The sequence below is a fragment of the Myxine glutinosa genome, chromosome 1, assembly GCF_964187855.1.
Source record: "Myxine glutinosa chromosome 1, kmMyxGlut1.1, whole genome shotgun sequence".
Classification (NCBI taxonomy): Eukaryota; Metazoa; Chordata; class Myxini; order Myxiniformes; family Myxinidae; genus Myxine; species Myxine glutinosa.
Genome location: NC_136261.1, coordinates 390,928,133 through 390,955,371, shown reverse-complemented (window position 1 = coordinate 390,955,371; position 27,239 = coordinate 390,928,133). Strand labels below are relative to the sequence as shown.

Below are 27,239 nucleotides of genomic sequence, written 5' to 3'. Positions count from 1 at the left end.
ATCGGCGTGTGTTTGGCTTCGACCGATGTTTACATGTACTTGATAAAGTTTATTGAAGCCCAGCCTTGAAAGACTTGATAAATTTGACAAACTGTACGTGTGATGTGTGTACTTGATTATAGTTTGATAAACAAGATGCCTTTCCATTCGACATTGTACCAGGGCCAGAATAAGAGATTGCAGGGCCCGAGGCCATTTTAAATGTTCAATGCAATATCCAATGACCTATTTGACTATATCTATCTATAATTCCACTAATCTCTGTCTGTGTGTGTGTGTGTATGCGACCGCTGTTTCTCGACAACTACCGGTCCGATATACTTGAAACTTGCCAGGTATATTGCTGGGGACCCGAGGATGTGCCTTTTCAAGGTTTCATATTAATCGGACAAGTAGTTACCGAGCTATGTCCAAAAAACGATTCAACCAATCAGAGAGCAGCGAGCTATCACGTGTGCCGAACGTGCCGAACAGACTCTGCCTCGGACGGCACATTTGAGAGCGTATTCATTTATTTCACGTTGGCAAACTATGTTGGCGTTAAACTATGTTTTAAAACTAATTAAAACTACTTTGCGATTCATCGTAACTGCGATTCGTAACTGCCGTTCGCTTTGGCTTTGCGAATGGACCAAACCATTTCATGTAAATAGAGGGGGGGGGGGGGGGGGGGATTGTCACCGTACTCGCAAGCCGTTCGCTTTGGACCAAACCATTTCATGTAAATAGAGGGGGGGGATATAATTTTAGATATAGATATAGTACGGGCATGCCCTAGTAGGCCTAAATTCAGTTATGGAGAGATTGGTGATGGCTTAAAATCCGGCCGTGATTGTACGAATGTCTTTAAACAGAAACATTCGAAACCAGAACGGTTGAGAGCGCATATCTCCGCTAGGATGAACAGTTTACGTTTTGCATAGCACAATACTTGCGAAATTTATAAAACAAATTTTACCTTAAAATATTTGGTGGTTTAATTCAATGACCAAATATGCAAATCCTCCTCCAATTCCAAGTCAATCGGATGAAAATGTACGATTTTAGAAATCCGGCCTATTGACGTTTTATCCTTTAGACCTCAAAAATAATTGTTCGTTGAATTTAGTGACGTGATATGCAAATCCTCTTCAAACTTTAAGTCAATAATAGGATTAAAATTGAGGATTTTAGAAATCCTACCTAAGTTGTTCACCGTTGGCCGATAGTGGCCTTAAAATAATTGGTCGTTGAATTCAGTGACCTGATATGCAAATCTTCTTCAAATTTCAAGTCGATTGGATGAAAATTAAGGATTTTAGAAATTTCACAAAGTTGTTCACCTTTGGCCTATGTTGACCTTTTGACCTCAAAATCAATAGGCACCCTAAAATGGGCACCCTAACTACTTAGTTGCCTTATGACCAACTCTATTATTTGGTGAAGTTTCGTAAAGATCGGTTAAAAATTGTGACCTGTAGGTGATTGACATACAGACAGACAGACACACAGACAGATAGACAACAGAGAGACAGAATGACACACACACAACCCAACCAATATACTCGAAGAAGCCTATTCCCTGATGAGTGGGGTGATAAAGGCAGCGCTATTGTTATCATGTCACTTGTACCCAGAGTGCCCCGGAAGTGATGTCACTTGTACCCAGAGCGCCCCGGAAGTGATGTCACTTGTACCCAAGCGCCCCGGCAGTGACGTTCAATTCAAGTGCCCCAATCTCAATGGCTATTTGTCTCATCTAACAATCCTGTGTTATTTGTCGTGTATTCGGCTGTATGTCCATGTGTGTGAGATGTGTGCGGCAGCTCCATTACTATGTGAGAACAACTACACAATGCAAAGAACTTAATAACAAATAAAACAGATAGTCAGAAGTTTACTAATACTGCGCATAACTTATCAATAGATTGAGGGAGCAACAGTGCAGATTCAAACAAGTTTTCTTCAAGGTCAAAAAATAACACCCAAACGGAATTTATCAAATACAATATAAATGGTAAAAACATTACTGACTTGCATTGCTGGGTTGACTAACTGTCTGGACACAGCTGAGGTTGTCAATCTACTGATGTAAACCCATGGCTGGGGTTGTAGACCCACCGTTTGGAGAGGTTCTGGACTGAAAGGATCGAAACCCATGAATAAGGAAGTCCAGCTGATCCGGGCTGTTGGAAAAAATCTTTCAATTTCAAACAGTGTGTGTGTGTGTGTGTGTGTGTGTGTGTGTGTGTGTGTGTGTGTGTGTGTGTGTGTGAATGCAAGTTGTTTTTGCCTACTATCTCCACACATGGGGGGGCCTTAGGAGATGGAACGGAGATCTACCGGGTCTCAAAGTATCCACCTCCCTTAGCCTGTGTGGGAGTGTGTGCGTGCGTGCGTGCACGTATATGGGTGAGTGGTGTGTGCATGTGTCCACAATATATGTGCAATATGTCATGCACAAGACGTGTGTACACACCATCCCACTGTACACCATGCCACATACAGCATGTATGTATACAATACAACATGTGCACACCATGTATATGTGTATATAACAGATAAAAACAAGAAAGAGCAATCAGAGATTGCAAACCCTCACCAGGATGTATTTTCAGTGGTTTTCAACGCTTTTGTGTTAAAACAAATATGGCGGCCGAACCACGTGACCGATGACGTCATAGTTCTTTTTTTTCTCCACCAATTTGTTCCTAGATTATGCTCAAAAATTTTCATCTTGATCGGACGAATTATGACATCATAATGGAGGCACCGATGACATCATCATTATCATATTTTATTCCCCATGGACAATTATTTACAATGGGCTATGTCTCAAATTTTTCTATGCAGTGCTTTCAGAGATATAGAGGTTCAAATGTTTTCGGTTTTCAAAGATGGCGGCCGAACCACGTGAACGATGACGTCATCATTATTTTTTTCTCCAACAATTTATGCCTACAGGAAGCTCAAGAAATTTCATGTTCATAGGATTAAGTTTTGTACTTGTCGAATTTTGACGTCATAATGGAGGCACCTATGACATCATCATTAGCATATTTTATTCCCCATGAAGAGTTCTTTACAATGAGCCATGTCTCAATTTTTTATATTCAGAGCTTTCGGAGATATGGAGGTGAAAAGTTTTTCGGTTTTGCAAAGATGGCGACCGAACCACGTGACCTATGACGTCATAATTATCATTAAAAATTGTACAGGTGGCGTTGCACCTATGGTGAAACTTTCCTGTCAATTGGACCAAGGGTTGCAGAGAAAATCATTTATGCCATGTGGACAAACAGATAGACAGACAAACAAACGGACTCAAATGCAATACCCTCTCCTCAGGCAAGGGTAATAATGTTTGCATACAATACACAGCATATGATGTCACACAAAACAAACCAAAACCTGTTAAAGCAAAACCAAAAGCAAAACCCAAGCCAAACATGTGTATAAACCATAACTGTGCATGTGTACATATGTGCAAATCATGACCTATACACATGTGTGCGCATGCGTGCATCACTGTCAGCAGCCCTCGTCTTTGTCATGCCCCCCTCCCACTTGAGTCTGACTAATCTCAAGCCCCTCTCCCACTGGGGTCCGCCAAACCCCAGGCCCCCCTCCCACTCTAGTCCACCAATTCTCAGGCCCCCTTTCACTCCGGTCCGCCAAATCTCAGGCTCCCTTCCACTCAGGTCCACCAAATCTCAGGCCCCCCTTCCACTCGGGTCTGCCAAGTCTCAGGCTCACGTTCCATTCTGGTCCGTACAATCTCAGGCTCCTCTCCCACTCGGGTCTGACAAATCTCAGGGCCCCTCCCACTAGGGTCTGCCAAATTTCAGTCCCCCCTCCCACTCTGGTCTGCCAAATCTCAGTCCCCCCTCCCACTCTAGTCCACCAATTCTGAGGCCCCCTTTCACTCTGGTCCGCCAAATCTCAGGCTCCCTTCCACTCAGGTCCACCAAATCTCAGGCCCCCCTTCCACTCGGGTCTGCCAAATTTCAGGGCCCACCCCTCCACATGTGGAGGCATGCTCTCCTCTTCACCTCTCCTCCTCCTTTGCTTTCTCCTCTCCTTCTGGGTATGCTCTCCCCTTCTGTTCCTATTCTTCCTCCTTCCTGCTCCTGGGTATGCTCTCCTGTATCCTCCTCGACGCGGGTTAGAGTTGGAAAAACCCATCAAGCCATAGGAGCCTCGCCCTGCCCCCACCAAAGCCACCCACAAAGCTCTTGTATTCGGCACATTACTGGATGTCACGGAGCCAGGTTCCCTGCAGGCATAACATGCCATAAAGGGAGTCGCCAAATCCCGGGTTTTCACTCTCAGCATGATGAAGTTGGAGAAACCCAGCTCGCTGCCAAGCAAAGCCGTGTCCCAGACAATCCACACGATTTTGGGCGCCACGTGCACAACCATCCGTCCCACCAAAACCACTGTGCACTCCAAAGCTGCCGAATATGACACGAATCCTCGATCTCACCTTGTTCTCTCACACCCTCAACGGACGGAGCTCTACAGGAGGAGGTCCCTCAAAGTCTGGGTCTTCCCACCTGGCAGCAGGGGGCCCACAAGTCCCACCAAGCTCTAGAACCAGGCCGCCCAAAGGCACATGGACGGCGCGACACCGAGCACCTCATGCACATCTCGTCCCATCAAAGCAGCCATTTTTGGGTCAGTCTTTACTGTCTGAAACTGATTTATTCGACACAGCTCCTGGTCCTCTCCATCCAAGGCGAGAGGGAAGTCACATGCCGCCTTCCTCGTCACCGCCATTTTGTGTGTCTGTGTGCATGTGTATGCACGTGTGTCTGTTTTTGCGTGTTCCGCTGCTGTGCCCCGGTCATTCGCCTGTAACGACAACCCGCGAGCAATGTTGAGTTACCTTTTTCACTCTCTTTTTGTTTAGTCAGCTGTTTTTTCTTCTTCTTCAAAACTCCCAAGTTCTGCCCATAAAACCATGGAAGTAGAAACCCCACATGCTCGCAGAAACCAGGATGCAATTCAATCCATCGGAATTTTTTTTACATCCACAGGAAAATGCGATCATTTTACAAACATTCCACCGCCTTCTGACATCAATTCCCTCCGATGTTGTTGATCTTGGAGTTGGTCGAGCAATATTCCTTTGTACATATGAAACATAACGGAGTCACACGAACATTGCACGATGAACGAAAGCTGCCCAACTTTTTTTTTCATAGAACGAAAGTTGCGCTTAATAAGTGTTTATCACTTACTATCACTCAGCCAGGTATTCTTGTTGAAACAGGTAGCAGGTTGGTTCAAAACAAAAACATTCAATGAACCCTTAATTTTGCTTGGGAAGCAAAAGGGAAGGGACATCAGGCCCATTGACCAAACAAGAAGAACTCAATGGCACATTATGTGCTGCCCCAACTACTTAGTCGAGCATCAGGTCTGTGTAGCTGGTTCGTGAAAGACTTGATCCAAAAACTTTCCCCCTCCAAACTTACAAGAACATGGGAATAATTGTGGCAGGTAAATAAGAAGAAGCGGAAGAAGCAGACGCCACAATGTCTGCACGTCCTTCAAAAGTCCCGACACATGGCGATTCAGGTCCACTCGACAGGGAGTGATCAGTGATGAAAGAGTGAATTTTTTTTCGTGTTGTAATACCTCTACACCAATATTATCTCAACACCAACCGATCCAATAGTATATCCAATGAGTCGGCATCACACCTTGTGGAACGAAATGTTTAAGCGTTTGATGATAGCTTTCCAACATAATCTGCTGATTTATGTCACTGTGTGGATGATCACAGTGGGACCATATCTATTTATTACATATGCATCCTGGTTTACTGTACAGTGTGCGTGTGTATGTGGACACCCGAACATCACACCCATATGTGCTCTTCGAATATCTCATTCCAAAATCATGGGCATTAATATGGAGTTTGTCCCCCCCCTTTGCTGCTATAACAGCCTCCACTCTTTTGGGAAAGATTTCCACTGGATGTTGGAACATTGCTGTGGGGATTTGCTTCCATTCAGCCACAAGAACATTAGTGAGGTCAGGCACTGACGTTGGGCGATTAGGCCTGGGTCGCAGTCGGTGTTCCAATTCATCCCAAAGGTGTTCGATGGGGTTGAGCCAGGGTTCTGTGCGGGCCAGTCAAGTTCTTCCACACCGATCCCGACAAACTATTTCTGCATGGACTTCGCTTTGTGCACGGGAGCATTGTCATGCTGAAACAGGAAAGGGCCTTCCCCAAACTGTTGCCACGAAGTTGGAAGCACACAATCATCTAGAATATCATTGTACGCTGCAGCGTTAAAATTTTCCTTCAATGGAACTAAGGGGCCTAGCCCAAACCATGAAAAACAGCCCCAGACCATTATTCACCCACACCAAACTTCACAGTTGGCACAATGCATTCTGGCAGGTAGCATTCTCCTGGCATCTGCCAAACCCAGATTCGTCCGTCGGACTGCCAGATGGTGAAGCGTGATTCATCACTCCAGAGAACGCGTTTCCACTGCTCCAGAGTCCAATGGCGGTGAGCTTTACACCACTCCAGCCGACGCTTGGCATTGCGCTCTGTGATTTTAGGCATTGTGATTGCCCAGGTTCTTTTTGAATGAATTTACTACTATAATTCAGCTTTTACTCGTGGCCGTAGAAGACTGACTACGATAATTCAGCTCAGCTTTTAATTGCGAAATGGGCCAAGCCCGGCTGATGAGGCCTCAAACGGCCTCGCCACCTAGCCTATAACCTTCCCGGGGCCCGTCCCGACATTTTTGGTTCTTTTTGAATGAATTTACTACTATAATTCAGCTTTTACTCGTGGCCGTAGAAGATGGACTACTATAATTCAGCTCAGCTTTTAATTGTGAAATGGGCCCAGCTCGGCCGAAGTGGCCTCGACCGGCCTCGCCACCGAGCCTATAACCTTCCCGGGGCCCGTCCCAACATTTAAAGTTCTTTTTGAATGAATTTACTACTATAATTCAGCTTTTACTCACGGCCGTAGGCGAATTGACTATGATAATTCAGCTCAGCTTTTAATTGCAAAATGGGCCCAGCCCGGCCGAGGTGAGCCTCGACCGGCCTCGACGCCTAGCCTATAACCTTCCCGGGGCAAGTCCCGACATGTTTGGTTCTTTTTGAGTGAATTTACTACCATAATTCAGGTGGGCCTTGACCGGTCTCGCCACAGAGCCTAAAACCTTCCTGGGGCCCGTCCCGACATTTTTTGTATTAGAGGTTTCCTCCTATCTTTCACCGTTCAGGAGATTAGCTTGCACAGGCAAACAAACAAACAAACAAACAAAAACGTTCTTTTATATGTATAGATATATTGTATATACTAGCTTGGCTCGTTACGCTCGCCTCATCAGGCTTCGGTACAGAGGGCCGGGCTTGTTTTAGCTGAGGATAATGACTGTACCTGAGTTGCTGTGTTGTCATGATTTACATCAATCATAATACAAACAATAATTTTGCACAATTTTATTTGTAGTGTTTGTGATATTTAAATTTTATAAACAATTTAGGTTGAAGATTTAGGTTGAAAAAAAATAATTAAAAAAAGAACCCCTCAGCACATACATACGGGAGGAGAAGGTGCAGACTAGAAGTTTGGCACAATTACACCTCACCACCATGAAATTAAAAACACCTCACCACCATGTAATTAAAAACAGCTCACCACCATGTAATTAAAAACACCTCACCACCATGTAATTAAAAACACCTCACCACCATGTAATTAACAACACCTCACCACCACGAAATTCAAAACACCTCACCACCACGTAATTAAAAACACCTCACCACCACGTAATTAAAAACACCTCACCACCATGTAATTAAAAACACCTCAGCACCACAAAATTAAAAACACCTTACCACCATGTAATAAAAACACCTCACCACCACGTAATTAAAAACACCTCACCACCATGTAATTAAAAACACCTCACCACCATGTAATTCAAAACGCCTCACCACCACGTAATTAAAAACACCTTACCACCACGAAATTAAAAACACCTCACCACCATGTAATTAAAACACCTCACCACCACATAATTAAAGAGACCTCACCACCAAGTAATGAAAAACACCTCAGCACCACATAATTAAAAACACCTCACCACCATGTAATTAAAACACCTCACCACCATGTAATTAAAAACACCTCACCACCACATAATTAAAACACCTCACCACCATGTAATTAAAAACACCTCAGCACCATGAAATTAAAAACACCTCACCACCACGTAATAAAAACACCTCACCACCATGTAATTAAAAACACCTCACCACCACGAAATTAAAAACACCTCACCACCACGTAATAAAAACACCTCACCACCACATAATTAAAAACACCTCACCACCATGTAATAAAAACACCTCACCACCATGTAATTAAAAACACCTCACCATCATGTAATTCAAAATGCCTCACCAGCACGTATTTAAAAACACCTCACGACCACGAAATTACAAATACCTCACCACCACGTAATAAAAAACACCTCACCACCACGTAATTAAAAAATACCTCACCACCATATAATTAAAAACACCTTACCACCATGTACTTCAAAATACCTCACCACCATGTATTTCAAAACACCTCACCACCACAAAATGAAAAACACCTCACCACCACATAATTAAAAACACCTCACCACCACGTAATTCAAAGCACTTCACCACCACATAATTAAAAACACCTCACCACCACAAAATTAAAAACACCTCACCACCACATAATTAAAAACACCTCTCCACCACAAAATTCACAATACCTCACCACCACAAATTCAAAACGCCTCACCACCACGTCATTCAAAACACCTCACCACCACGAATTCAAAACACCTCACCACCACGTCATTCAAAACACCACACCACTACGTAATTCAAAACACTTCACCACCACATAATTATAAACATCTAACGACCACCGCACCACACAATTAAAACACCTCAACACTACATAATTAAAAACACCTCACCACCACGTAATTAAAAACATAATATATAGATAGATGATTGTATCTGATTTGCTGTTTTGTTATAGTTTACACCAATTTTAATACAAACAATTATTTTGCACAAATGCGTTTTTTCAAAAATTTTCCAAATAAATACCCTTAGGTAAAAATACCCACTTCCAACTTCGGTGGGGGGGGGGGGGCTTTCTTGGTTTATGACGTCACGACTGCTCTGCTGCAGTCATAGATACACTGCATGGTACAAGAGTAACTTTGAGTGCGATTGACATTTCGATTTTGGAAATAAATAGTTTAGAAAATAAGGATAACCGGTGGTTTATGCACATATTCTTCTGGAACCCGTGTGGATGGAGGCGGATGGAGTGAGTTTGTAAGGGGGACGGGAGGAGGATCCATCGGGACCATCTCCTCGTCCCTTGCTCGGGACGCAATTGGCCGAGAGAACTTTCAAGGGGTGTGGTCCAAAGTATAAAAGTATCGGAGTGAAAGGAGATGTTTTCAGGAAAGAGTTGAGCATCTCGGTGCTTGGGCAAAGAATCTCTCCTTTCATTCTCTCCTTTCATACTTATTTGTCGCTTCGACCCGTTCCCCGGTCTCTGCGCAGCCCAAAGCAAGACCAGCAATGCCCGGATCGTTGGCTTTCCTATTGGCGATATGTGCGTTGTGGCTTCACCAGCAAACGACACAGGCGTGCTCCTGCTATCCGACTCATCCGCAGATGAAATTCTGCTCATCTACCATTGGTAAGGCTTGAGCTCAAAACTTTGCTTTACTTTCGTCGAACTTTCTGGAAGCTTTTCCAAAGTTTTTCCTTGAACTCCACGACAATGCAATGCAATTGTGTTGCCAAATCTTTAAGTTCTGGCGTTAACACATCAAAGACCAAACTCAGTGCAGGTTCGAGGAGATGGTGTCGCTTCAACGGAATCTGGAAGCCACAGAAATGGAAAGTTTCTTGGAGTACCTGGAAATCGGTGCGGTACGCAATCCCCTAAGGTAAAAAAAACTTTCCAAAACTCCAAAGAAAGTACAAATTGCAAAGCATGGCGGTCATACCAAAAACCCAAAGCTTTGGCCTTTAAGATGTTGCCATTGCTATTGTCATTTCGAAGTTCTCCAAGTCGCCTGGGGTTGAGCAAGTATTAGACCCGGGGTTATCCGGCCCGTGAGATGCCAAAGGCATGGAGGGAACAAGAGCTTGATCATCCGTGAGAGTTTGAAGTTTCCGCATCGCCCCTAGTTGCGCCACATGGTTCAGGGCCAAACGTGAACAAAATGCTGTTTGATAATTTGTGAAGCTCTTTCGTCAAAATAAACACGTCTGTCGCCTTGCGCTACACGTGAGCGTCAACAACACCGAAGCGAAGGAAAGATTCCCATTCCCACAAGAGGATCGCTTTGGCAAACACGGATTGCTGTGCGCAAATTAGCATGGCTATTCAGGCGGACAAGCTTGATCCTCACAAAGCTCCAGATTATAAGTGCGACAGTGTTTGTAAAACTTCTTCCCATGAAGAAAGCAAGCACTTTAAACTGGTCTGACGGAGTCTCGTAAAAAAAAAAACCCCAAAAAAAACATCTCCTCCGAAGTCTTGCCTTATGCAAAAGTTATCATGTCGATAACTTCAGGCGTGCAGGTGTACCCGGTTATCTGCTGGATGTGTCTGATGCAGTTTGTGCCGAAGTTGGCAATAACCAAGATGGCGGTCGATGGTGGAAACGCCCTGACGAGATGATGATTGTTGTGAAAACCAGAGTTACAACATTGTCTCAGATCGTGAGTTTAATTCTGAATCGATCTCTAGCAATACCTGTAAGAAAACCAACATGCAACATATCAATATTCAGCATTCAGAGGAATCAGTAATGGATTTGCAACTAGCACAAGCAAACCTGGAATGAAGGAGTAATACGCACCATGTAAGTATGCTCAACATTACACACGATAAATGTCACAGGAATGATCGTAGCACTGTCTGTCTGAGTTCTTGTAACTGCCACGCAGTGGACAGAGGCCGCATAACACCTGGGTTCAACTTAGGCACAATTTCATTACAATGATATTGAAGGTCGCCAAATTTAATTTTGCACCACCACCTCCTTAGGTCTTGGGGTTACCAATAGTTCAACGGTAAAGCTTGAGTGCTAACAGCACGACAAAAACGGAAATGACATGTTTAGGTGGCTTAATGGCGAAGACTCTGGATTGGTATCCCAGACGTCATCCTGATGTATCGATATTGAGGATTGGGATTCTGGACTTCCAGCAGCTGAGCATGGTGTCGGCAGAATGACCATTCTGTTATTACATCGTCTGCTAAAAAACAATCCAGCTGGCTCATTAATGATCCCCAGGAAGCCGTGCATGGTCAAATGATATCGGTCTTCCAATTTGGATGGCATTCGATGCTTTCAAACTTTGGATGACGGAAGAAACCTTCAAATCAGAAGTTGCCACCCTCTAATGTAGCTGTAGAGCAGGCATGGCTACGTCAGGCATTTTGAATACCGAGTGGCAGTCGTCAGAGGAAACGTCGTACCATGGGCAGCTATCCTAATTGGTGTCGCCTTCAGTTTTGGGGTCAACCGGTCAAGAGGTGGAAGGTCAAAGTCGGTAATAGGTCTATAACTTGATAACCATACAATCTAATTCAAATTTGGTTCAGATGTGTATAATGATATAAAGATTAACTGAATATATTTTGGGGTCCCGAGGTCAAAGGCCCAAGGACAGAGGTCATGCCAGGTAAAAATGTGATAACTTGTGAACAGGTGAAGGGATTAAAATTAAAATTTGATATAGGTATGTATAATGATGTAAGCATGAAATGATTCAATTTTGGCGACAAGAGGTCAAAGGTCAGAGGCCATCTCAGGTAAAAAAGGTGATATCTTGAGAACAGCTGAATGGATTTAAATCAAACTTGGTACAAGTATTATAATGATGTAAAAATGTGATCAGACGCATATCAGTCAATGTCGTGAAATTGAAGAGTGTTGTTCTAGTTAAAGTCTGCATTGCTATTCCAGAAGACAACTGTAAATACACGATAAAGCCCCGCCATCTGAGCGGCTACTCATCTCGGAATTATTGGCAGGATTGAATTGGCTTTGAGCTTGAGTCGACTTTAATGGACGGGTCTTGTCCCAACACGAGCTCAACTCCGAGGTGCAGACAATTATTGTTCGAGGTTTAGAGCGAATTCAAATGGACAATGTCTTCCTTCGAAGCTCCAGGATAATAACATCTCCATTTTCTGTCCCACCAACAAAACCTTGCACTACTGTGGAAAGGATTTCCTAAAGTGGACACTTTTACATCCCTTCAATCTCAACCCTTCACCTTATCCAAACTGGACAACGAAAGATTGTCGTTACCAGTTTTGAACATTTGAAATGGAAGATAATAAATTGATGCTTTTTTATTACTACTGTTGTAATTATATAATAAACCAACTCTTCTTTTTTAGTGTTATTGGTATCATGGAGGAGTTTAAACATAAATTTCATGTAGGACAAACTTTTCTTTCTCAAAGAAGTCTTTCTTCTTCCTCTTCTTCTTTTTCTTAAATTCCATGGATATTAGGATACAATGGACAAATCAACAGCATGTACAGTCGGACCCCACTATTCACGGTTCCGCTATTCATGGATTCCGCATATTCACGGTTGATAAAATACGACGTTTCTCTATTCACGGGAAAATATTCCGCAAATTCGCGGGTCTTTTTCTTTTTGCGGCTATGTTCCGCGAAATCGTGTTTTTTTTTTTTTCGCGGTTGTGTCCTGCGAATTCGCGGTTTTTTCTTTTTGCGGCTGTGTTCCGCCAAATCGCGTTTTTTTCTTTTCGCAGCTGTGTCCTGCGAATTTGCGGGTTTTTTCTTTTCATGGCTGTGTTCCGCAAAATCGTGTTTTTTTTTTCTTTTTGTGGCTGTGTCTCACAAATTTGCGGTTTTTTCTTTTTGCAGCTGTGTCCCGCGAATTCGCGCTTTTTTTCTTTTCGCGGCTGTGTCCTGCAAATTCGCGGGTTTTTCAAGGGCGCAAAAAAAATTTCATGAGCCGCTACCTTGATACATTTATATAACCCATCTTTTACCAGCCATGCATAAAGCAGCTGGACATATGCAGAAAAACATCTTATACAAGCCATGAGCATAACCTGCTTATACATTACGGTACATTGCCATGCATTCAATGCTGTGTGCTTTGCGTTTTCGTGGCTTTCGCGGGCGCGAATTTTAGCCGCACTATAAGCAAGCTTCGTGGGATATCCCACCAGATGTGTAAACAAGTCACCTCCACGAATTATAGAATGCAAATGCTTCATTAAATCTGTTATTGAATAACAGGGTCCGACTGTACAGACGTCTTCAGATTAGAACTTCAAATAGGCCAAGCGATTATACTGGATATGTTTTCACCCTAACTTAAGCGAAAACAGGTTGTGGAGAGGGGAAATCACAATAACCTGGAAAATGGGATCATTTGGGGTACAAGAGATCAGTATGGATGGGGATGTCCTGAGGTAGTTGTCTTAATTTTCTTGGCTGCTCCCTATAACTGTCACCTGGGGCACAGACAGGTTTGTCGGTGGCAGACACCACCACGTATTGGACAGGATCCAGGTGGCAATGACTGGTGTGGATTTGACTTTGCATGATGCATGTATCACTAGGACATTCAAATATTTATAACGTGACAATAAATCTCAGCATAATGGGGTATGTCCTTGGATGAGAATATTATCAAGTTCTTGACCTATGTTCAAGTTTGGATCAAATCGGGCTATGCATGCACAGGTATTCCGGAATAAATAAAACTCAGCAGAGTTTTCTAATAGACTAAAAGCTAGAGCAATTTGACTGTGTCATCAATATGCCTCCACGTAGTCCCTGCCCGTGACTACGTGTAGATGCGCTCATCGACTGTCCTAAAAACAAACAAGTTTGATTTAAATTCCTTCGACTGTTTTCAAGTATCACATTTTTATCAGACATGACAGGTTTCACATCGATCAGTGAAGCGGTTTCGGAGAAGGGGATTTTTTAAAATATCGGCTTTCAATCTAACATGGCTGCCAAACCACATGACATATGACATCAAAAATGTACATTCTGTATATGTATGGGTAGGGAATCACATTTGTGAAGTTTTGCGTTGATCGGATAAGGTTCATTTTCTATCCAAATGGCTGCCAAACCATAGGACCTATGACGTCATCATTTTCAAACTATATACATCAATGGTGTTCGATGACATTTGTGAAGTTTCACATTGATAGGGTGAGTGGTTTCTGAAACACAATTTTTTTTACATTTTCCTTCAATCCAATATGGCTGCCACACCATGTAACCGATGAGGTTTTTATGATCAACTTTTAATCGCCATGCCTAGTCGATGACACACGCAAGCTTTCGAGTCGATCGCTTCGGTGGTTTGGGAGAAGATGTTTTATTTAAAGGTTTTAGGTTCAATCCAATACGCCTGCCAAACCATGTGACCTCTGATGTCATAAATTTAATACTTCAATACAAATGGGTCATAGATCATGTGCATATAATTTCAGATTTTTAGGATCAGGAATTCGATTAAAACATTTTTGGCTGGTATGCCGCTTCACCTATGATGCCATCGTTATCATGCTGTTGTTCCCCATTGGAAGTACTTGACAATGTGCGAAGTGTCAAATTTTTCCATTCAGCGGTTTCCGAGAAATCATTTTTTAATTATTTGTGTTTAATCCAAGGTGGCTGCCACACCACGTGACCTATGACATCACGATTATCATTAAAACATTTTGCATGGGTGTCACTCCTACCCTGAAAGTTTCGTCTCAATCGGACATGTGGTTGATGAGAAAAACGAGGTTTAGACTGTACATACGTATGCCAAGGAAAGTTATTTAAGGCCATTTTGCCAAACATCTCTCAAGCACACGGGTATTGCCGTTGAATTGGGATTATGGAGCAATCTTCATCCATTTTCTGCTTCTTGTGTGTTTGCAGTTGTCAAAGTGAAGGTGATTAAAGAGACAAAGATACCACATCCGCAGGACCAACGTGCGCTTCGAAACTTTGTTGTAAAACAGATCAAGGTGAGAGACATCCTTTAGTGTTTCTGAATTTATTGATACAAATCGGACACCACTTGCATACTTTACCCAGAATATTGATTACGGACACTCGGGAGAGGGATCATCTATTTGAACCCCTCCCCCATTTACTCCGATCCCATAAACTTTCCCTTCTCTCCCCATGGTTCCCAGTCCTTGTTTCTCTTCCTTTCCTCAATTGGTGTTTTCTCATTTCAAAACCAATCCACTCCTGTATGTACGTAATATATAGATGTCCCTTTACTTCCCTTTGAGTGTTGGATAACGATTATCTACGATCAATGGATGAATTGTGTGTGTGTGTGTGTGTGTGTGTGTGTGTGTGTGTGTGTGTGCGTGCGTTTTGAGAGAACCTAAAAGACCCTGAAGACCCGCCCCAGAGAACCCAAAAGATCCTGAAGACCAAAAAGCACCGAGCACCCAAAAGACTGTGTGTGTGTGTGTGTGTGTGTGTGTGTGTGTGTGTGTGTGTGTGTGTGTGTGTGTGTGTGTGTGTGTGTGTGTGTGTGTGTGTGTGTGTGTGTGTGTGTGTGGCATACTTTTTGTGTGTATTACCTACTTACCTACTTACGTCTATTAATTAATGACGTATTATGTACTATTGAAATGTACTTCTTAACTCTTTAGACTGCTGAGACCCATTCGGCCTTTGAAGACCCTTTAAGACCCCTAAGATCCTGAAGACCCCAAAGACACAAAAGTCACCAAAGACCCAAAATACAAAAGTTCCCGAGGACCCAAAATACCTAAAAGTCCCCAAGACCCAAAGACCCCAAAGTCCCAGAGGACCCAAAGGACCCAAAAGTTTCCAAGGATCCAAAAGACCCAGATCACCCAAAAGTCCCCAAGGACCCAAATGACCCCAAATAGCCAAAATACCCCAAAGGCATCAAAGACCCCGAAGACATAAAATACCCCAAAGACCTAAAAGACCCCGAAGACCCAAAATATGCAGAAGACCCAAAAGTCCCCAAGACCCAAAAGACCTATAAGTCCCGATGACCAAAAATACCCAGATCACCCAAAAGTCCCTGAGGACCCAAATGACCCGAAAGAGCCAAAATACCCCAAAGACCTAAAAGACCTTGAATACACAAAAGATGGAGAAGACTCAAAAGATGCAGAAGAGCCAAAAGATCGACAGGACCCAAAAGACCCAAAAGCCCCAAGCACCCAAAAGACCATGAAGACCCAAAAGCCCCAAAGACCGAAAATATTCAAAAGTTCCCGAGGACCCAAAAGTCCCCAAGACCCAAAATACCTAAAAGTCCAGAGGACCTAAAATACCCAGATCACCCAAAAGTCCCCGAGGACAAAAATGACCCCAAAGAGCCAAAAGATCCCAAAGACCGAAAATACCCTGAAGACCCAAAAGATGCAGAAGATTCAAAATATGCATAAGAGCCAAAAGATCAAGAGGACCCAAAAGACCCAAAAGGCCCAAGCACCCAAAAGTCCCTGAAGACCCAAAAGCCCTGAAGACACAAAAGTCCCCGAGGACCCAAAAGACTCAAACGTTCCCGAGGACCAAAAAGACCCCGAGACCCAAAAGACCCAAATGTCTCCGAGGATCCAAAATACCCAGATCACCCAAAAGACTCCGAGGACCCAAATGACCCCAAAGAGCTAAAATACCCCGAAGACCTAAAAGACCCTGAATACCCAAAAGATGTAGAAAACTCAAAAGATGCAGAAGAGCTAAAAGATCGAGAGGACCAAAAAGATCCAAAAGGCCCAATCACCCAAAAGACCTAGAGGACCCAAAATATCCCGAAGACCCAAAAGCCCCGAAGATAAAAAAGTCCCCGAGGACCCAAAAGACTCAAAAGTTCCCGAGGACCAAGAAGTCCCCGAAACCCAAAAGATCTAAATGTCCCCGAGGACCCAAAAGACCCAGATCACCAAAAAGACCCCGAGGACCCAAATGACCCTGAAGAACCAAAATACCCTGAAGACCTAAAAGACCCTGAAGACCCAAAAAATGCAGCAGATCCAAAAGATGCAGAAGGGTCAAAAGATTGAGAGGACCCATAAGACCCTGAAGACCCAAAAGCCCCAGAGGACCCAAAAGACCCTGAAGACCCAAAAGCCCCGAGCACCCAAAAGACTCCGAGGAACCAAAAGATCCCCTCCAGTTGGCAGACAGGTATACAACAAGGCAGTGAAGACCAATGAAAATTTGGTCCAATGGACCAACAGGTCTCCAAGTAAGATAAAGAAAAAGTCTTGAATTGGCTTAACAGTTAATGCAGTGGGCTTGAGATCTTGAGCCACTGTTTGTTTGGTCTTGAGTTTGAGCCCCTGTTAAGCCGTTGAATAACACCAGGTGGGTTGACACAGCCTGTCATCCTTCCCAGGTCTGCAAAATGAGTACCAGCTGACTGGTAATGGGGGGCACTGCATCAGCGGCATTTCCAGAAAATTATGCAGCCAAGCAACCGCAGGCTTCATATAAACTACCACCAGACAAATCGATGTCTGTACATTTCCATCTACAAATCGACAGTGTCTCCGTGTGTGTGTCTATCTCCTCTTCCCTTCTCTCCGTGTGCGTGTAAAACAGAGGAATCTGACTTCATTCACACAACGCTTTGAGTGTCGATCTCGGCATTTTGTGTGTCCGTCACGCGACTATTCGAGGTGTTGCTCGTGGAGTCAAATCCTTGTAGGCCCAAGCAAATATCACAGGTAACCCTGGGTTTTACTAGTTTATTTGTCTCTTTCGTGATTTCCCCACCACTTCTCACAGATGTACCGTTCCATTCGGAAAATGGAGGTGAAGAACGTCATCACACCATACTCGAGCGCCGCTTGTGGCATCACTCTAAAGAAAGACACGCAATATTTGCTGGGAGGTGAGGTCTTGCCGTCATGGCGCCGTCGGGCCCGCTGGAGGGCTGGTTGCCATGGTAATGCGGTCGCTTGACCATTTGGCCTGACTTTCAATTCGCTTTCTCTTAGCGGCAAATGGCTCTGAGCCATGGCTGAGCTTACCGCGTGCAATTATTAAATTTGCTGTCTGCTGTCGACTTGTTGTCTTCCTTTCCTCTGTTTAACTAGATGGTATTCATAGAATACTTACCCCACGCAGTCAACTTGGTGCGAGGCAACTCTTATTTTTTTTCTTATTTTTTTTCTTTGATCCAATATGGCTGCCAGACCACGTGACCAATAACATCATACATTTACATTCTCCAATATAATTGTTGCATAGATCACGCTCAATAAATTTCAAACTGATCAGACTAAGCGTTGGCCCTGTCGAATAATGACGTCATAATTAAGGCATCAATGACGTCACCATTAACAAAACTTATTGCGCATGGGGAGTTCTTTACATTGAGCCATCTTTCAACTTTTTTTTCCAAGGAGAAGTTCTGGTGATATAGAGGTGCAAGATTTTTGGGGTTTTTCCAAGATGGCACTTGAGCCAAGTGACCTATGACGTCATAAAAAATTCCACAGGAGGAGGCGCTCCTATGGTCAAAATTTATTTAGTGTACAGTTAAACAGTTGCAGAGAAAAAAAATTTCATACTGTTTGGATTAAGCGTACTTGTCGAATTATGATGTCATAATGAATGCACCTATGACATCAACATGAACATATCTCATTCCCCATGAGGAGTACTTGACAACGCACCATGTTTCAATTTTTTCCATTGAGCGGTTTCGGAGATATGGAGGTGTAACGGTTTTCCAGGATTCCGTACAACGTGACCGATGACGTCATAATTATGAAAAAAAATAAATTATACAAGCATGTTCATCGGACCAAAGGTTGCCGAGAAAATGAATTTTAAAAATGCAGACATGCACGTACCTACTCCACACGTGCGCCGCACAAACGCCGCACGTGCACCACACGTACGCGACCGATCACCTAATCCTGCTTTTCTCTTTGCGTGCGCAGGGTAATGATGCCGGAGAATGTTCGAAGTGCATAACTGCGGTAATTGCACGTGTGCGTGCGCTGCTTGCTCACAGTGGGAGTAACAACCCAAGACGTACAGTGAGCACCCGAACAATGGGGACAAGGGGACCTCGGCAGATGTCGCTATGAATCCACACCGGCTTCGTTTTCGGGGAGGCAATCTGTCGAGCACAGATCTCGCAAGACCCAAACGGAACTTTTTTTGAAAACTTTTGCTGCTTCCACTTCAGAAAGAAGGCAAAAGCATAAAGAAATTTAATTCCAATCAAGCATCAGGAATTTGAATTTGAATCAAGCATCAGGAATTATATTTCGAATCAAGCATCAGGAATTTAATTCGAATCAAGCATCAGGAATTTAATTCGAATCAAGCATAAGGAATTTTAATTCAAATCAAGCATCAGGAATTTTAATTCCAATCAAGCATCAGGAAATTTAATTCGAATCAAGCATCAGGAATTTTAATTCGAATCAAGCATCAGGAATTTTCATTGGAATCAAGCATCAGGAAATTAAATTCGAATCAGGCATCAGGAATTTTCATGCGAATCAAGCATCAGGAAATTTAATTCAAATCAAGCATCAGGAAATTAAATTCGAATCAAGCATCAGGAATTTCAATTCAAATCAAGCATCAGGAATTTTAATTCAAATCAAGCATCAGGAAATTAAATTCGAATCAAGCATCAGGAAATTAAATTCGAATCAAGCATCAGGAAATTTAATTCGAATCAAGCATCAGGAATTTTAATTCCAATCAAGCATCAGGAAATTTAAGTGGAATCAAGCATCAGGAATTTTAATTCGAATCAAGTATTAGGAATTTTAATTGGAATCAAGCATCAGGAAATTAAATTCGAATCAGGCATCAGGAATTTTCATTCGAATCAAGCATCAGGCATTTTAATTCGAATCAAGCATCAGGAATTTTAATTCGAATCAAGCATCAGGCATTTTAATTCGAATCAAGAGTCAGGAATTTTAATTCGAATCAAGGATCAGGAATTGTAATTCGCATTATGCATCAGGAATTTTAATTCGAATCAAGCATCAGGAATGTTAATTCGAATCAAGCACCAGGAGTTTTTATTCGAATCAAGCATTAGGAATGTCAATTCGAATCATCTGGAGACGGAACTAGTAGCAAGAGAAGGAGCATCTTGCTGATGGAATGTCGGAAAAAAAAAAAAAAACCCAGGCGGCTCGTTAATGATCTTCGGCGAGGGGGTAATCATCCCGAACCACCTGTTCTGATGTAATTGTGGTGACGGGATACGAGCCATTCTGCGAGAGGTTTTCCTAGCTGGTTCTCTCGTCAGGTGCCATCGGCGGAAAGTGACAAAATGAAGCGGAGCAAGTCGCAAAAAGAATTGAATGCAATGTATTTGATCGACCTGATATTGCCACCCAAGCTTCTTTTTTTTTTGTATACTGAATCGAGGCTCGTGAAAGAGCTAACATTTACTTCACAAACAAATCAACCAGACAAACAAAATATATAAAAAGAGGGAGCGGAAGACAAGATGGGGAGAGAAGGGGAAGCACACAAACACAACATTTGAGAGCAGGGAGATGTGTGGAAGAGAGAGGGCTTGGGGGGAGGAGGAGTGGGAAGGGGGGGGGGAGGAGGCGTGGGAAGGGGGGGGGGGGGAAAGTAGAAAACACAAGGACACCAAGCTTTGTTTATTTTTGGGATTGGCATCATTTGGCATTGCAGAGCTCGGTGTGAAATCTGAGGAGCGCAATGGCCTCCTTGGGCTGGAGTCTATCACATAGTTCAAGCTGCTGAATTACAGTGTTCCACCTGGAAATGTGAAGACTTGGAACTGTTACTCCTATAGATGTAATGCGTCCTTCATGTGCATCGTTTTTTTTGTGTCCGTTTTGTCAACAGGCAGCATAGATCGCCAAGGGAGATTTATCGTCGGGTTATGTGACCTGGTACTGGAATGGAACTCCCTGTCAATGCCAGGAAGGAACCACATTAACCATTCGTACAACAAGGGCTGCGGCTGTAAGGTGAGATCATGCAAGTGCTGTGTTTTGGTATGTCACTGTTGTTGCTAAAACTACATTAATGTTGTTTTCCACTCAATGACTGGAATCCCCTTGGCATTCCGTCCCCTCCAGCTTCTTCCTTCTAGCCTGGGTTTGAATCTTGGCCCAGCAATAAACTGTCATCCCGATATTTCACAGGCAAGGTCATTCATCGATGTGCGTGCCACTTTAAACTGGGCATCCCTCTGCCAGCATAAGTTAGCAGCACCCTTAACAAATAACAAACAAGAAAAAGAGCAATCAGAGATTGCAAACCCTCACCAGGATGTATTTTCAGTGGTCTTTAAGACTTTTGTGTTAAAACAAATATGACGGCCGAACCACGTGACAGATAACGTCATCATTATTTTTTTCTAAACGAATTTATTCCTAGATTATGCTCAAGAAATTTCATCTTGATTGGATAAAGTTTTGTACTTGTCGAATTATGACGTCATAATGGAGGCACCTATGACATCATCATTAACATATTTTATTCCTCATTGAGAGTTCTTTACAATGAGCCATGTCTCAAGTTTTTCTATTCAGTGCTTTTGGAGATATAGAGGTGCAAAGTGTTTCGGATTTTCCAAGATGGCGGCGGAACCACGTGACCGATGCCGTCATAATTATTTTTTTTCTCCACCAGTTTATGCCGACAAGGCGCTCAAGAAATTTCATCTTGATTGGATGAAGTTTTGTACTTGTCGAATTATGACGTCATAATGGAAGCACCTATGACATCATTAACATATTTTATTCTCCATGGAGGGTTCTTTACAATGAGCCACGTCTCAATTTTTTCTATTCAGCACTTTCCGAGATATAGAGGTACAAAGTTTTTCGATTTTCCAAGATAGCGGCTGAACCACGTGACCTATGACGTCATAATTATCATTAAAAAATTCTGCAGGTGGAGTTCCCGATATTTCCCGAAATCCCCGAAATTCCCGAAATCCCGAAATCCCGAAATCCCGAAAAATTCTGCACCTATGGTGAAAATTTCCTGGCAATCGGACCAACGGTTGCAGAGAAAATCATATTTATTCTGTGAGGACAAACAGACAAACAAACAAACAGACTCAAATGCAATACCCTCTCCTCTGGCGAGGGTAACAAGTACAGATACCTTTTAAAGTGCACCGCCACCATGCCAAATAAATGCAGAACATATCCTAATACATAACATATCCTCCAGCCCATGGCATTCACTCCCGGTGATGCCACCGTGCAGCACATAGAGACAGTATTGGGAGGGAGAGGTGTACAATATTTGATTGATTAATTGCATAATTAAAATCAATAAAAGATAGTCATAAAATATTTTCTTAATCAATTGGCTAATAGAATAACTAAACCACTAGTGCTTCATCTGAATATGTAACTTTTAGAAATTTAATAAAATAAGTCATGAATAAAAAAGTAAATAATTAATCGATTAATCAATAAATAATTTATCGATTAATTGATTGATCAATAAATCAAAAATACCCTTCACAGACAAATCACTTGGTCATTGTCATGTCCAAATATCAGCTTCCCAGCTCAAAAGGTGCCTGAGATATTGGCCAAATGAGAAAGAAAATAAATAAATGATTAATAATTAAAATAAATATATAATAATCGTAAAAAAAAAAAAATCAATCGATTGCCTAATAGAACACATAAACCACCACCATTTCATCGGAATCTGTATCTTAAAAAATATTTTTTTTAGTCATTAAGCAAATAATTAAATAATTAATCGATTTACTGATTAATCAATAAATCAAAAATATCCTTTACAGCCAAATCACTTGGTCATTGTCATGTCCAAATATCAGCTTCCTAGCTCAAAAGGTGCCTGAGATAATGGCCAGAAGAGAAAGGAAATGTATAAGTACTTAATTAATCGCTAATAATTAAATAATCGCTAAAAAATAAATAATTGATCAATCAAAACACAAAAAATATCGTTTTTGACAAAGTACTTGCTCACTATTTTGCCGAAACTTCAGCTTCCCTGCTCAAAGGATGACTGAGATATCGCCTGGCCAAACAAACAAGAAAACAAGAAAACAAACAAGAAAACAAGAAAACAAACAAGAACACAACCAGAGTGGAAACTGAGTACTCCCTTTCAGCGTGCGTCATTGCCGAGCCCCCTTCGGTGCCCGGCAATGACGTTATGCAGCGCCTGGAGATGGAATAGGAAAGGATTGGTGTACAATTATTAATGCCCTAACCTACAGAGGATATTGCGTCAGTGACACAGATACCCTACAGGCTTGTACTGCATGTGGAAGAAGAAATGTGCACTGGGTTAAAACAGCCCCAAATTGTAGATAAAACATGGCACATCTTTATTTTTCTCTTTTTGGAAGCCTTTGTCCAACAGTTTAGTTAAATGACTTTGTCAAGTCGATGAAAAGATGAGGTTTTCTTTTCCCAACCTTTTTTGTTCAACGTCTGCACCTCTTCCTTTCTTTTATTTGCAGATCAAATGGTGTCATGGCTTTCCTTGTGCAGTGGATAGCTCAAAGGAATGCCTTTGGACAGATCTCACCTACCAGGTCCTAGACCTCGCCTGCCTTCCGCATTGGGACGGCACCTGCAGATGGAACCGGAAGTGGCATTCCACCAAGAAGTCTGATAATTTCCAAAACGCCATCGAACCCTGACGTGGGCCGCAGAGCCTCCGTGTGACCGGGCCTGCCATTGAGCTCAACCTTGCCCCAGCCCCTGAGATTCTAAATTATTTCTATATTCTTCAAATTTCCATCTCCATAAAGCTTCATTTTAAAACAAAATGAAGCGTTCCACATTGTTTTACGAGACCACCTTCTGTAGGTTACTGAGCTTTAGATCTGCAAAGTCTCGTGTCATTTGAAATATATTTTGCATCGTTACTCCGCGAGCTTCAATATGTGATGTAGGGTCTTACTATGGGCCGGGGTTCCGCTTGTCCTTTTATTTTGGGCCTTGGGGAAGGTGAAGACTGGCAATCACCAGCACGACTAGTTCTCTGTTATGCAATTATGATGTGCTGAATAATACACTTGCAAAAAAGGGAAATCGCAACTCATCTCGATCAGGCACGACCAATGTATTCCCGACTTTTTTTTTGAAGTGAAAATATGGGCAGCAACAGGATGAGTTGGGACAAGTACAGACATGGAAGCCATTTTCGCAAAGTAGCATAACCCTAACATTTGGAATAAGAAATGGAATGCTAATTGAACTTCAACAGTGTTTCCATTTATAATTACTAGCGGATACTCCCACTCTCCGGGTGTGAGTTCCTTTCTCAGTTTATCGGAGTAAGGCTGAAGTACATGCTCATCTGTTGGTCACCTAAGGCCAGTATTGGGGTTCGGACCAGAGGTAGAACCAGGTTTGGAAACTCTACGTATGCCCAAGAACCGTTAAACGTAAATTTTGGACTTTTGGTGACATCTACGTATGTTTGCTTCAATGTAGTAAGATTCCTCGAAATTCCAAATTGGTCATTTTTGTTTAATGGGAAAACTGAACTTTTGATAAATGGTATGTGTTTGCGAAATTGGACTCTCGTTTCAGCATAAACTTTTGGAAGGCCAAAGTTCCGTGGTATTGTATCAAGTTACCAGGATCGAGATGCCATTCCAAACACAGCCTCACCCCTTTTCTTGTACATGGTTGAGTCTCACGGAAGGCCTAGAGTAGAATGGAAATAGGGTAACACCAACAGCAGAGTAGAAGACTGAGATCAAGGGGCGGGGAAGAAAAACCCGGAGGTAAAGGAGCTGGAAGAAGAGGAAGGGGAACGTGGGGATGAAATAGAAAAGGAACAAACCAACCGGCAACTGGCAAACCGAAAGGGGTGAGGGAGAGATGGGAAATCCGAATAACCTGGAAAAAGGGAATGCCTTGAAATGGGGACATTTGGAGGTACTGAGGAGATCATGAGTATGGATGGGGGATGACCTGAGGTTTATTTACAATGCCCAGGCCACAGCTCGGGATAATGCATTAGGTGAGAGCTCCTTACTTTTGCATAGAGTTGCACCTGCCGTAGATTGGTGGCATGCTGATACACCTGTTCCATCCCACATCATTGCATGGATCCACCTTTCTTAAGATGATCTGGCAGCTCAAGTAGGTCGCTCGTAAAAGAATTCCGTGCTGCTGGAGTTTGACGTGCATTTCCTATTGGCTTGCGGTTTACCTTTTTGCCATTGCCGAGCTTGGATCCGGAGTTGCTGTTTGTTCCGACGCAACACGCTGTTGATAGAGGCGCATTAAGTCTCATGTGGGACTTACGTTTATGGTGGATCAATGACTTTTAATATTATGGGATGACATAGAGGTTGAACAAATAAAAGAGATGAAAATGTCATTTGCTTTCTTATTATTACGAAGAGGACAGCTCCTGCCTGGATTTAAGTTGAATTCCGATTTGATTCCGGATTAGCCGGCTCTCTCTCATATTCAACTAGAACAACACTTTTCGATGTCACAGCTGACAAACTGCAAAATGTCTATCCTGACAAACTGCATCACTGAAATAAAATGCTGGCTTCAAATCAACTTCCTCAAGCTTAACTGTGATAAATCTGAAATAATCATCATTGGCCCAAAAACGCTCACAAAATCCACCCATAACTTTGCCCTCAACATCGACGGTATCCCAGTATCCACCTCCCCTCACATCCGGAATCTTGGCGTCATCTTTGACCAAACCCTTTCCTTCGACAAATACACTAAACAGATCACAAAGTCAGCCTTCTTTCACCTGAAAAACATTGCCCGTCTCCGCTCATCCCTCTCCTCCACGGCTGCAGAAACCCTCATCCACGCCTTCATCACCTCCCGTCTGGACTACTGCAATAGCCTCCTCTATGGTTCACCCTAAAAAATCACCAATAAACTCCAATACATTCAGAACTCCGCTGCCCGTCTACTCACCCATTCCCGGACCCGTGACCACATCACCCCCGTCCTTTACAAGCTTCACTGGCTCCCCATCCCCCAGAGAATCCAGTACAAAATCCTCCTCTTGACATACAAAGCCCTCCATAACCTGGCCCCATCCTACCTGGCTGACCTCCTCTCCAGACACACTCCCACCCACAACCTCCGCTCTGCTGGTACCAACCTCCTGACCCCCTCCATCCGGACCAAATTCAGATCCTGGGGGGACAGGGCCTTCTCCATCGCTGCTCCCACCCTCTGGAACTCACTACCTCACACCATCAGAGACTCCTCCTCACTCACCACATTCAAAACATCACTAAAGACCCACTTGTTCAACACTGCATTCAACATTCAACCCACAGCATTTAACCCCTGACTATTTCTTCTCCTTCTCCCTTCTTTTGCTTTAAATATTTCCCTATTGATTCTTGTCTTTTTGCAATTGTTGTTTTCATGTATTGTTATGCATTATGTTTTCCACTCTGTCAAAGTGCCTTTGGGCTTCTGGAAAAGCGCTATACAAAATAAATGAATTATTGAATTATTATTATTATTATCACAGCGTCGACAGATATCCCTCCACCCACATTATTACATCATTATAATACTTGTACCAAGTTTGATTGAAATACATTCAGCTGTACTCGAGTTATCACATTTTTACCTGACATGACCTCTGACCTTTGACCTCTTGACCCCAATATTCAATCAGTTCATGCTTACATCATTATACATACCTGTGCCAAGTTTAATTTGAATCCCTTCCGCTGTTCACAAGTTATCACATTTTTACCTGTCATGACCTCTGATCTTTGACCTTTGACCTCTTGACCCCAAAATCTGATCAGTTAATCTTTACATCATTATACATATCTGTACCAAGTTTTAATGAGATCACTTCAGTCATTCTCGAGTTATAGACCTATTACAGACTTTGACCTTTGACCTCTTGCCCCCAAATTATAATCAGTTAAACTTTGCATCATTATACATACCTGTACCAAGTTTGAATTAGTTAACTTCAGCTGTTCTCAAGTCATAGACCTATTACAGACTTTGACCTTTGACCTCTTGACCCCAAAATCTAAGCAGTTAATCTTTACATCATTATACATACCTGTACAAAGTTTGAATTAGATCACTTCAGCCTTTCTCAAGTTATAGACCTATTACAGACTTTGACCTTTGACGTCTTGCCCCCAAATTATAATCAGTTAAACTTTGCATCATTATAC

The 27,239-nt window shown here is 42.7% G+C and overlaps 3 protein-coding genes across 4 annotated transcripts in view; 2 read left to right on the top strand and 1 right to left on the bottom strand.

Annotated features, from left to right (window-relative positions):
• The window catches only part of LOC137416504 (synapsin-2), a 360,597-nt gene that overhangs the window by 109,707 nt on the left and 223,651 nt on the right, over window positions 1–27,239 (bottom strand). The window lies entirely within an intron of this gene.
• The window catches only part of LOC144889570 (uncharacterized), a 434,610-nt gene that overhangs the window by 240,116 nt on the left and 167,255 nt on the right, over window positions 1–27,239 (top strand). The gene's annotated exons all lie outside the window — the stretch shown is intronic.
• On the top strand, window positions 9,474–25,426 carry LOC137416325 (metalloproteinase inhibitor 4-like). The gene is made up of 5 exons (XM_068101877.2): window positions 9,474–9,730; window positions 14,993–15,081; window positions 17,849–17,954; window positions 20,927–21,051; window positions 23,547–25,426. The coding sequence occupies exons 1-5, from the start codon at window positions 9,610–9,612 to the stop codon at window positions 23,727–23,729; spliced, it is 624 nt and encodes a 207-aa protein (XP_067957978.1). The 5' UTR covers window positions 9,474–9,609; the 3' UTR covers window positions 23,730–25,426.